At 40.8% G+C, this 13,338-nt stretch overlaps 1 protein-coding gene across 3 annotated transcripts in view; it reads right to left on the bottom strand.

Annotated features, from left to right (window-relative positions):
* SCG3 (secretogranin III) overlaps nucleotides 1-13,338 on the bottom strand; it is a 38,545-nt gene that overhangs the window by 9,908 nt on the left and 15,299 nt on the right. For 2 of the 3 annotated variants that reach the window (XM_019932869.3, XM_019932871.3), the window contains 2 exons: nucleotides 11,412-11,495; nucleotides 9,448-9,585 (listed from right to left, as the gene is read on the bottom strand). In XM_019932869.3, coding sequence (XP_019788428.2) covers nucleotides 9,448-9,585; nucleotides 11,412-11,495 — 222 coding nt within the window. Of the gene's footprint in view, nucleotides 1-2,179; nucleotides 2,327-9,447; nucleotides 9,586-11,411; nucleotides 11,496-13,338 lie in introns of those variants that run through there. The other variant, XM_073801004.1, reaches the window with a different exon arrangement.

Raw genomic sequence — 13,338 nt, 5'->3', positions numbered from 1 at the left:
CACCCTGTGGAGAGCTTATTTGGGAAAAGGAATATCCCAGCTTAGACTCTGTTTAGACACTATGTTAAAAATTCTGAATTAGGAGAGTAAAATATAAATATGAGGTTTTGGCCATAGTGTAGCAGACACTGTTGATTCCCCACCCTCATGCTTCCCGTATTCTAGATACGCTAACAGAGGAGCCCGCAGCCAGTGATGGACAGGATTGGCAGATATACACCCCAGCTTCCTCACTCCTCGGGCTCGGTCCACATGGTCCCCAGAGGTCCTCACGGGACTCAGCCCCACACCCACAGCTGAAGTCTGCTCATTAACACACCACAGTGGCTTCTTTCCCTTCCCTGTCTCATGGACCTGTCCCGCAGTAGAGCTTCCTGGGGTCACCTGCCAATTAAAAACGCCACCTCAAATCCTCCTCTCAGTCTGCTTTGGAGGGAACCCAACCTAAGACAATTGGAAGTAGGGGACTCAGCGTCATCTTGTCAGGTTGCCTTTTGCTCAGTGACCAATTACCTATAAAAATGGTGTTGAATTTTTAAAAGTATGAAATGCATGAAAAATAATTTCACCATATTAACATTATCATCCCACAAAAAAGACTTAGTTTACTGCAGCTTAAAGAAAGCTAGACTGTAATCCATTAAAAGACTACTATCTTGTGGATCATAACATACATGATTAGGGCTGTTTCTCTAACTTAAAATATAGAATCCCCCCGCCCCCATCACCCTCATTCCCATTTTCTGCTTTATTTTTATCCATAGTATGTATCACTCTCTACCGTATCACATAGTTTATTTATTAACCTTATTATTTGTCTTCCTCCCTTAGAAATATTTCTTGTTTGCTGATGTACTCCCACGCCTAGAATAAAGCCTAATACAAAGTAGGCACTCAGTAAATATTTGTTGAGTGAGTAAATGGATGAAGTCTTCTTATATAGAAGCTAATCATAATCAGGAGATTGTTTGGTGAGCATGGCATCCAAACTAGGGAAACTACAATTTTTAAAAAGAAATGGTATAAGTCTGTCTTCCTTCCTTCCTTCCTTCCTTCCTTCCTTCCTTCCACCCTCCCTCCTTCCCTCCCGCCTCAAAAAATGAATTGTTTATTTACAAGACTTGAAATTCAATGGATTCTGAATTTAAATGATAATTACATCAGAAACAATTTAAAACACCTATGAGGGCTTCCCTGGTGGCGCATTGGCAGGCGGATTCTGCATTGGCAGAATCCGCCTGCCAATGCAGGGGACACGGGTTTGAGCCCTGGTCCAGGAAAATCCCACGTGCCGCAGAGCAGGTAAGCCCGTGAGCCACAGCTGCTGAGCCCACATGCCACAACTACTGAAGCCCAAGCACCCAGAGCCCATGCTCCACAGCAAGAAGCCACCACAATGGGAAGCCTGTGCACGGCAACGAAGAGTAGCCACTGCTAGCCGCTACTAGAGAAAGCCCGCGTGCAGCAAGGAAGACCCAATGAAGGCAAAAATAAATAAATAAATAAATAAACAAATAAATAAAACATCTACCAAAGTGCTAAACATACTATATCCATGTGTCACTTAATCTTCACAGAGCTCTATGAAATAAGCATTATTGTTCCCATTTTACTCATGAGGAAACTCAGGCTCAGAGAGGCTAAGTGATGGGCCCAAGCAGACAGCTGAGTAAGGGTCAGAGCCTGATCTTGAACCAGAATGAATCTGGAACCTCTAATGAGTGGAACTGGGTAAAATTCACCTTTTCGACTAGAGATTTAGTGACTGTTGTTGTCATTACCAAACTGTCCAACAGGCAGTGGTTCTCAAACTTGGCTGCACATTGGAATCACTTGGGGGAGCTTTTAAAAATCCTGATGCCTGGGTAACTCCTCATACCAAATAGATCAGAATATCTGGAGGAGGGACTAAGTATCAGGATTTTTTTAAAGCAATCCTGAGATGATTCGAATGTGGGGCAAAATCTGGGAACCACTGCCACCAGCATTGGGACCTCCGCACATTTGCTGGGGCCCTGGAAACAACGGGGATAAAAGCAGGTGTTCATCTGCTCTTAGAGACAAGCAGCTGGTTCCTGTTTACATTTTCTCTTCTCGGGAGCTGTAAAGCAAATCTTTTATTTACACAGTGTGCATTAAAAGCCCATGAGAGTCCACTTTGGAAAACTGGCCTATTTTTTTCAAATTAATTTCAGCTTCCTTTGGAAAAAAATAGCTCATGGCTGAGGTAATATGGCACAAGCCTTAAAACGTATGCTGAAGCAGATGGGAAGAGGGCCAGAGTCAAGATGCAGCCCTGTTTTTCTGGCTGTTCTGGTTCTCAGCCCTGCAAGAGAAATATCCTTTATTATACATGAATTTGTCCTGATCCTGATATGCTCCCCTGATCTGCAAACATCCCCTCAAAAAAACCAAAGCAAACCAAGACAAAACAAACAACTCTGTAGAAATCAATAGCTTTAAACTACTGAATATTGGCTATACTGGAGATATTAAATGTTTGAAAAGAGTGCTTATGAAAATTGTTTGATATAATGCTTAAAATTCCATATAGTAAAGATTATATGATTATAGGTTTGAACAAAGCAACTGATACTGGTATCATGGATGTCAAGGTGGGCCCCAGAGCCATTCAATTAAAGAATTTTTGTGGGAATTCCCTGGTGGTCCAGTGGTTAAGACTTGGCGCTTTCATTGCCGAGGGCCTGGGTTCAATCCCTGGTCAGGGAAATAAGATCTCACAAGCTGGGCTTCCCTGGTGGCACAGTGGTTAAGAATACGCCTGCTAATGCAGGGGACATGGGTTCGAGCCCTGGTCCAGGAAGATCCCACATGCCGCAGAGCAACTAAACCCGTGCGCCACAACTACTGAGCCTGTGCTCTAGAGCCTGAGAGCCACAACTACTGAGCCCGCGTGCCACAACTGCTGAAGCCCGCAAGCCTAGAGCCCATGCTCTGCAACAAGAGAAGCCACAGTAATGAGAAGCTCGTGCACTGCAACAATGAGTAGCTCCCGCTCGCACAACTAGAGAAAGCCCACGCGCAGCAACAAAAACCCAACGCAGCCCCCCACCCCAAAATAATAATAACGATCCCACAAGCTGAATGGCACTGCCCAAAAGAAAAAGAACTTGTGCAAAGTGATGCCATTTGACATGCCTGCAAGATGCAGCATGGGATGCTGGGATGACCACTGGTGGGAGTCAAGGGACAGAAGTTCAAGCCCCAGCTCTGCCACTCTTTGCCTATGAGCTCTTGGGCGAGACTGTTCATCTTCTAAGGCTTGGTTTACTTATTTGTAAATTAAAGAGTGAATTCTGAAAAGAAGATCTGTGGTTTCTGTATATGGGGAGAAATTCTCCTTTGCTGTCCTGGAAAATCCTGTGTTGGTGGTAGGTCTCTGGCCTGCCTTAGCTCCTGGCACACTTGCTGACTCATAGGGAAGAAGACAGCCTCACTATTTTTGGACATTTCCAACAGAATGCCTTGGGGCTTGAATAAAGACACGAATTTTCCCCTGCTGTGTTGCTTTAAAAATAAAAGCATCCCCGTGAGTTAGTCAGCTTATTATCAATTTATTAATTAAATAAGCTGCTTTCTCTTTTCTGGCTTCTGTAAAGAAGATACGGGGGGACTTCCCTGGCGGTGCAGTGGTTAAGAATCCACCTGTCAGTGCAGGGGACACGGGTTTAAGCCCTGGTCTCGGAAGATCCCACATGCCGAAGAGCAACTAAGTCTGTGCGCCACAACTACTGAGCCTATGCTCTAGAGTCCGCGAGCCACAACTAGTGAGTCTGCGTGCCTGGAGCCCGTGCTCCACAAGAGAAGCCACTGCTATGAGAAGCCACACATTGCAATGAAGAGTAGCCCTTGCTTGCTGCAACTAGAGAAAGCCCACATGCAGCAACAAAGACCCAACACAGTCCAAAATAAATAAATAAATATTTTAAAAGATTAAAAAAAAAACATAGGGGGATGATAGGATATTTAGGGGAAAGTTATCTTAGAGATGACCTTTTCATCTTAATTCCATTATCTAGTCATAAACTTGACAAATGATAGCATTGGAATGAGTTTATGGGTATTGTAATGCTTATTTCACCCCTTGGATGAGTGTTTTAAAAGATTTTCAGTGACTCATAGAGCAGAAGTGAATGTGTAAACATCAAACTGGCAAAAAGAGCCCCACTTAGCTCATGGAATAAAACTTTAAAGTTCTTCGGTCTCCAGAGAGCAATTTATTTGAAAAATTAAGCACCATTATAGATATGGTTGAAATTGGAGTAAATTTGACTTCATTGGCATATCCCTATATTTAGGAATAATTATCAAATCATTCAAATAACTGTACCAACTAGAAATCGATATCTTAAAATATTATTCTTAGTGTGAGTCCCTGTAGAAAGCAAGGGTTTAAATAGTCTAAAATATTTTCAAAGGTGAACGTGTCATTTTTCATCACTGGTAATTAAATTGGAATTTTTACATTTAGCCTGAAGTGAGATGCATGTAAACTTGCTTTGTAAGTTGAGGAGTGACATAAATGTAGTCTGTTGCTGTTATTCCTGTTGTTGTTATTCCTGTTGTTGTTATTCCTCCCAGGCCTCAGCATATGCTTGGCATGGTTAATCAATATTTGCTTTTGTTGGATGGGGCCATCACTTCACATCACAAGACCAAAACAGACTCCCTACAGATATTCCTGCCAATGTGTCCTGCTTCTAATTATTTCCTTAAGTGGTTTTAGCTATTACCTCATCTCTTGCTCTGCTCTGTAATGTCCTCCAGCTTCCTCTCTGAAGGGAGCCTGTTCTACATGCTGCTGACTCATCAGTAAGGGAGAGACATATGTGGCTTGTGTTGTATTTGCCTACATATGACTTAAGGCCTATTCTTAGGTCATTTCAGAGCTTGCCTGAGTCCTCAAAGGCAGGCATTGGTCCTTAAATTCCTTCTGTAGCTTTCTGAGCACAGTGCCAGACATGCCATTGGAATAAATGTTTATTTATTGCTGAATAAATGTCTCAAGAAACCCAGCCAACCCTGCCTTCACCCATGTAGATTCTTTTATTTTTCTGCCTAGAGACAACAGGTGTTTTCTCCCTGGGTTTTATAACAAAGAAGCAAAATAGCCTTTGAGAAAAGTGCAAATAAAGCAACTGTGAATACAAAGATATATGTCATAATATGTCCTTTTGGGCATTAATTACATGTTTTCCAAGAAATGTTGGCCCTTGGCTTAAGCTCAGTTTGGTGTTTTCTAAACCATACTAGAATCAGTTTTTCTTATCCCAGAGTAAATAGGATCGGGGTAGCATGAGTAAATTAAGTCTCTAAATAATGGGGGGGGGACTAATTTTAGCCCCAAATCCCTACCCTTTTCCTAATGTTTCAGGAGAGCCATTACAAAGATTAACACTGGGCTTCCCTGGTGGTGCAGTGGTTGAGAGTCTGCCTGCTGATGCAAGGGACACGGGTTCGTGGCCCGGTCCGGGAAGATCCCACATGCCGCGGAGCGGCTGGGCCCGTGAGCCATGGCTGCTGAGCCTGCGCATCCGGAGCCTGTGCCCCGCAACAGTGAGAGGCCCGCATACCGGTAAAAAAAAAAAAAAAGATTAACACTAACTGGATGGAGTTTTACTCTTCTCTCTCCCCATTATTACCTGATGGAAATCCTAATGAGAAATCTAACCTCATCATTAGTCTCCACACACTCACACCCTAAACAGGAAGTAGTGGGCTACCAAGAATCAACTCCTTCGTATTCCTTTTTTACATAATGCTTTCCTAAAACAAGTACGAGACCGGCTAGCACCCATTCCTAGGGATATTTGCACGGCGATATAAGGTGTTGTCCTAAGCAATGAGCATACTGCCTCAGAGAGTCAGCTGACCTAGATAGATATGGCTTGCTCTGTTCTAGGGAAGGATGGTCATCACATGTGGATTGCTCCCAGAGGAGATGATCCAGGCACGCTGAGCTGTAGTCCTTTGTGCTGCCCAATTCCTAGCTCTCTATCTCAGGCCACAGGACCACTCTTTTCCCGCTTAGCTGTCTTTCAAAAGTTTACCACTCATCCTCCACCTCACATCCATTAGGATGGCCACCATAAAAACAAAACAAAACAAAACAAAACAAAACAAAAAAAAAAAAAAACAAAAAAAAAAACAAAACAAAAAAACACCAGAAAATAAAAGTGTTGGTGAGGATATGGAGAAACTGGAACTTCTGCACACTGTTGGTGGGAATGTAAAAGGGTGAAACCACTATGGAAAACACTGGTTTCTCAAAAAATTAAAAATAGAATTATCGTATGATCTAGAAATTCCACTTCTAGGAATATTCCCCCTGCCCAAATTGAATATTTTTTAGTCTTGAGATGTTTGTTCAGAGCAGCATTATTTACAATAGCCAAGATGTGGAAGCAACACAAGTGTCCATAGGCAAACAGATGGATAAACAAAATGTGGTATATACATTCAATGGGCTATTAGCCTGAAAAAGGAAGGAAATTCTGACGCTCGTTACAGCATAGATGAAGCTTGAGGACGTTATGTTAAGTGAAATAAGCTGGTAGCAAAAGAACAAATGCTGCATGATTCCACTTATCTGAAGTACCTAGAGTAGTCAAACTTCTAGAGACAGAAAGTAGAATGGTGGTTGCCAGGGGCTGAAGACGGAGGGGGAATGGGGAGTTACTATTTAATGAGTTTAGAGTTTCAATTTTGCAAGATGAAAAGAGTTCTGGAAATGGATGGTGGTGATGGTAGCACAATGATATGAATGTACTTAATGCCACTGAACTGTACACTTAAAAATGCTACAATGGGGGCTTCCCTGGTGGCGCAGTGGTTGGGAGTCCGCCTGCCGATGCAGAGGACACGGGTTCGTGCCCTGGTCCGGGAAGACCCCACATGCCGTGGAGCGGCTGGGCCCGTGAGCCATGGCCGCTGAGCCTGCGCATCCGGAGCCTATGCTCCGCAACGGGAGAGGCCACAACAGTGAGAGGCCCGCGTACAGGAAAAAAAAAAAAAAAATGCTACAATGGTAAATTTTATGTTATGTATATTTTACTATAATTTTAAAAAGATATTAAAAAAAAGTTTACCACTCATCCAAAGTGGGCCTAGGGTTGACTGGAAACATCAAGGCAGCATGACTGGCCAGCAAAAGTGACACATATATCACCAATTCCCCGTTTCCATGCCCATGACAAACATTATTAATTAATCATCGCAACATTCTTTCCTCCTGAGTCCAGATGCAACCTTATAACCTTTCCCAACATAGGCTACCACCAAACAATTAGAGTTCATATGTCAGTAATGTCAATATAGGAGAAAATTGTGGTGGTCTATGAAATCCATCCTAGAGAGAAGAGGGGTGTAATAATCTAAAACCTCATGAGATAGGAAAAATCGACATGAACTTGATATATTAAGAAAAAATTTCTTTTTCGGTCCTGTGTCAAAAAGTCCCAATAACTGGAATACAAGCATTACCTTTGGCCAACATCACCACTCATTTGAACCCATGTAACTCAGGTTGGATTTTCTATATTTTCTACATAAAGGAACCAGAACTCTTTGAAGGAAAATTGATTTCAAGTTTTTTTTTTGGGGGGGGGAACAGGAAAATTCAGAGTAGGTCTAGAATAGCCTGTTTAGGAGTTTGGGATTAACAGATGCACACTGCTATATATAAATAAACAACATGGACCTACTGTATAGCACAGGGAACTATATTCAATATCTTGTAATAACCTATAATGGAAAAGTATCTTAAAAAATATATATATATTTCTGTATACATAAAACTAATATAACATTTTTCTATAGTTCAATTAAAAAAAAATAGTCTGTTGTTGCCAGAGAGCATAGATGCTTTAAAAACCACTGGGTACAGGGCAAAAAGGACAAAGGAGAAACTTGGTGCCCAAGCTACACCAATTTAAACAGAAAAATCATCATCGTTGTCATTATCATCATTAACTGGAACAACTTACATAAATGGAGAAATTTAATATAAAGTGTTAACAAAGAGAGTAGTAATATAAGAGAGAAACAGTTTGTACTTGTTATTAAGTTACAAGGTATTAAATACATAGCTAGCTTCTTTCTTTTCTACTTAATACATAGACACTGTTAAGCATGGGTCTATTATCAAGTATGAATGTGAACCTGTTTCTATCTGTATGAGTAAGAGAGATTGAGAACTTGCATGAGGGCCAAGCAGTCTCTTCAAAATTAAGAGCTATACCATAAACATGATCAGCTTTTGTGGTCTCCTATCATATTACAGCAAGGAATAAGGGAAGTCCCTCAGTTCATTGCCACTAATGATTATATGTAATAAACAATGAAAAGGGAGCCCAAAGGTGTATTTCCAGATGATAAATTAGCTGAATGTCACACTTGCTACCCCCTCTCCCAAGAGAGCAGTGACCCATTCCCTCAGCTTCCAGGGAAGGAAACCTCAAGATGACCCTACTAATGAGATACAGAAAAAGATATAAATAGGGTTCCAGTTATACCAAAGAGTTCAATATATCATGACAAAAAATAAAGTAGGTTTAAGCCATCTGTTCACAGCTTCTGGTAAAGACACTGAGTTTCAGAAAAAGAATATCTATCTGAGATACAGACATAAATTTTCTATGATGTAACCAGCACACTTTGTAATTAAAGGGGCTTGAAACATTGGACTGTGCAACCAGACCCCGCATCCTGACCTGAAATCAGAGGGTTAATGACTTTGAACTTGCAACTTCATAGGGTCTTTTTCTTTGGGTACAGTTAAGTTTCTCAAACCTTGGAAGATGTGAATTTATATCATATAGACTTACTAGAGCTGAGTAAAAATTTGACCCCAGGAATGTGTAAGAATAAGGATAAAAACAAGTTTTATAATTACTGGGCTAGTTTAGTGTTTGCTTTTTTAAGGTATTTAGGTTATTTAAGGAAATGTAATATATTTGATTTATGATTTTTAATCAAGTCTTTGAAAGTGTCAGATTGCAATCAGTATAAATGATTAAGAAAATTTGCTTTGTTAAATCCATAAATTTTGATGACTTTGTTAAATAAGTAGTATGTGACTATTAAGAGGAGTGTCAATTACGTTTAAATGAATATTGCTTAATAAATTCATAAGATCATAAATTGGACATTGAACAATGCACAAATGGTCATGAGTGTTCCTCCCAAAGTGCAAAAGCCCATTGGACGGTAAAGTCCATCAAAAGATGAAACCAGTTTGCCATTCCAGAAGACTCAAGACCATTAAAAAAAATTGCTATTCAAATAAAGGTACCACGTGCTGAATCTTCTGTATACAGATGATGTTAATTTCTCCGATTTGGTGGGGCTTGACTTGTGGATGACCCTTCAAGTGAAAGTTTTTGCTTCCCCAATTTCATTGTCAACATAGAGCTGTCAATTCCATACCTTTTGGCTCATCTGTCTTTCCTCTTGGGTTGGAGTCCTCATCTTTTGTGGAATCCTTCAAGGTTCCGTATTCCTTTTCCATCTTAGCAGCTTCTTCCTTGGTACTGTCTGTTTCTTCATGACTCTTCTCTGATGGCACTGTAATCAGATTGTGCACTATTATAACCCTATTTCCTATCTATTAATTAATTCCTAGTGTAGAAATAAATTTTATTAAAAAGGTGTAGTTTGAGGTCAGATCATTTTTTGAGCTGAAAGAGATCTTAGAGATTATCTAGTGTGACTCCTCCCTCCCCACCATTTCACAGAAGAGGAAACTGAGGCCCAAAGCGGGGAGAGATGTGCCCAAGGCCACCCGTTGAGTTAGCAGAAGAGCTGGGCCAACACCCCCCACCCCCAGCTTTCTGGATTCTGGTTGCGTTTTTTCTGTTCTGCAACACTGTGATATTAGAGTGTAGATTATTCTCCTTATTTTAATCAGTGTTGGCATTCAAGTGGGATAGGTCAGTTTCCAAAGTAAATTTGAGTCTTGATTCCAAATGAAAATAACTCTGTAGTTGCCCCATCTCTCCTTGATGTTGTTTTTGAAGAACAGTCTGTTACTCAGAGTAGCACCTAAGGGTTTGGGGCTATGGCTGGACTTCTCTCCTGCCTCTTTCTTCATACTCCCTTATCCCTGGTCACCCTAATGCAAAGAAGAGTATTGAACCCTTGCTGTCAATAATAACGCTTGCTCACTTCTCACATAAAAATAACTATACTTCCTTCTAGAAATCCTATATTGAATTAAAGAATCATAAAACTTGAAGTAGGTAACCCCTTGAAAACAATGGTAATGCATCCCTGTAGTCAGTAAAATAGGGAATGTCAATCAGTCTAATGATAAGCTTTTTTCTTTTTTCAGTAAAAGGTTTATTACTACAGAAAAATAGGAAAAAAGAAAAATCAGTTATTGTCTCCTTAAACATCCACTACTAGTGTTGTAGTATATATATATACTTTTTTGATGCATTTTTTTCATACTTGTGGCACAATTTTGTTCCTTGCTTTTGTCATTAGCATCATTATGGAAGAATGTTTCCATGTTATTAAAAACTGCTTGAAAACATCATTTTAAAGGGCTGTATATTCTATCAAATATAGGTACATAATTTCTGTGATAGGGACACAAAATTAAAGTATAAGAGTTTGTGATCTTGGGCTTCCCTGGTGACGCAGTGGTTGAGAGTCCGCCTGCCGATGCAGGGGACACGGGTTCGTGCCCCGGTCCGGGAAGATCCCACATGCCGTGGAGCGGCTGGGCCTGTGAGCCATGGCCGCTGAGCCTGCGCGTCCGGAGCCTGTGCTCCGCAACGGGAGAGGCCACAGCAGTGAGAGGCCCGCGTACCAAAAAAAAAAAAAAAAAAAAGAGTTGGTGATCTTTTCTCTTTTTGCGCCTTCCTCATCCCTGAAATTCTCCTTTGTACGGCTCTGCTCCGTGGTGTTCGCCATGCTAAGCAGGGTGATGAGTAGAGATGCAGAAGTGAGGAAACCAAGAGAAGGGCATAAATCATACCACACGGGGGCACAGACTGTCCCAGAGGAGAAAGAAGAGCTGGGAGGGGAGAGTATGGGAGGGAGCAGCAGGAGGGGACGGAGGGTAAGGGACAGTGGTGATCTGGGGAGAGAAAAAGATACCCAAAGGAGAATTTTAGGAAGGATTGCTCAACTTGGGATATAGCTCTCACCTTTGCCCGCCAGCCACCGCTTCAGTAAAGTCCTCATTTCTTTTCAATGCTTCTTGGGATTAAATTTCTGTGCTGACTGGCCAAGGTTATCGCTACTTAATCCCATGGTTGGATTTCAGGTTTTCAAACTTTTTGAAATCTGTAATTCTTTATCAATGTTTATTGAAGTTCATGGTTTACCACTCAAAAGGGTTATTTTGCTAAAAGTCGGGGGAAAAATACTAAAATAAATCATACCTGGGAAAAGCTTGCTCTTATTGTCAGTAACATTTTTTTCTAGTTTGTTCTTGGTCTGAAGAGCAATTGTTTCATCCAAGTTTTCTGGAGGGGGGAGGAGAAGAAATAAAATTTTATGTCCTAAAAGACCATTTCAAAGTTTTCCTAAAAATGTTTAAATCTCACCAGAAATAGCCAAACAGCAATTCCACAATATTAGCACTGCTAGTAAGGGGCTTTGATATGGATTATATTTCATTGACTCTCAAGATGGAAAGGCATACAATTTGAGATCCTCAAGTTCAGCTTCCTACTCAGTTAACTGCAGAAGTCCCTTCCACATTTCTGTGATCACTGTGATTGAGGCCTATAATGGACAACTGTGGTTTGGGCCTACTCAACGCCTTCTGGTAACTACACCTTGATCTTCCTTTGGAGAACCCAGACCTCTCCCACTCTCAGCAAATTTGCTCCACTGGTGGCTGAATAACCCAGGCCTGGCTGCTCCAGCCCTCAGGCTATGGTGATTGGTTCAAGGAGGAGCACATGACTCAAGCCAGGCCAGTGAGATTCGATGCTAAGAGAAAGAGGCTCTCTTTCCACCAGGATTGCTCTACTGTGCGGATGTGAGATTGGAGCTGTACCAGCCATCTTGTTTCCAGAATGGAGCAGTTTATCAATCAACATACAAAAAGTCAGTGAGATGGGGAGGGATAGATTCCTCACACTGTGGTGGGCTTCACAAACCTGAAGCCAGACTACCCCCACCCCTGGACTTTTCAGTTACATGAGGAAATAAATTCCCTTGTCGCTTAAGCCAAACAGTTGGATTTCTGTCATTCAGGGCTCTCACTAATTCACGAGGCAGCCAGTTCTATTGTTAGTCTTAAAAAATATTTTTTTCACTAAGATAGAACATTGTGTAAGTTTAAGGTATAGTACAACATACTGATTTGATACACTTATATTCTGCAAAATGATTACCACGGTTAGCTAACACCTCCTTCATGTTAGATGTCTTAAGGGCGAGAATTTCTCTATTCATATTAAGCTGAAATCTGTATTCTTGTCTTTGTCCTAATTCTGCTCTTTGGAGTAACATCTTGTAGGTGTTACCAGATAGGAATCTAGACTGTGACCACCTCAAGGCAGTCAATGAATTAGAATCCACAACCCTGGTATTCAGTTATTTAACCAGTCACATATCCATCTTACTAATAGGACAGGGTTATTTGCAAACAAGCAGTTCTTTGCAATTTGTCTATAAAGAGTCCATTATTACTTTGTATTATTTCTCCCCAAGAAAATTCTTCCTTCTACCCTACCCCACCCCTTTTTGAGAAGAAAATCAGTATATCCTATTATGTGACACATTCTGCTTTCTTCTTTGAGATAGCGACCACAGCTGGCAAACTTCGTAGTCACCATACATTGTTGGGACCAGAACAGAAGGGTAGATCACTGATCATTGTTTGTCACATGCTGAGATGGAGGAGAGAGGAGATTAGTTAATCCTCTCTCTTCTACCCATGCTGCCCCTGAGCCCTTCAGGGTCTGAGGGTGTACCTTCATGGCAGCGACAGTCAAAAGCCAACATGCTTGTACAGAAAAATTCTCTACATACAACTCATTTTCTGATTGTAAAAGTTATATACGAAAATGAACAGAAAATTGTAAGGAAAAAATAACACTTACTATGCCCAGATAATGTTTTGGTATATTTCTTTCTAACTTTTTTTTTCCCCAACTTTCTTTCTTTATGCATATCCATTTTTTAACACCAAAATTAAGGTCATATTCTAAATGGCTTTAAGCATTCAATAATATATCATGGACATTTCCCCCATCATTAGTCTTTATAAACAATATTTATTTATTGTTTATAAACACTATGATTATTAAAAGTAGTTTATAACATATTGTTTGTAAACAATATTTAAAACACAAT

This window comes from Tursiops truncatus, chromosome 2 (genome assembly GCF_011762595.2).
Source record: "Tursiops truncatus isolate mTurTru1 chromosome 2, mTurTru1.mat.Y, whole genome shotgun sequence".
Lineage (NCBI taxonomy): Eukaryota > Metazoa > Chordata > Mammalia > Artiodactyla > Delphinidae > Tursiops > Tursiops truncatus.
This window is presented reverse-complemented; position numbering and strand designations above follow the sequence as displayed.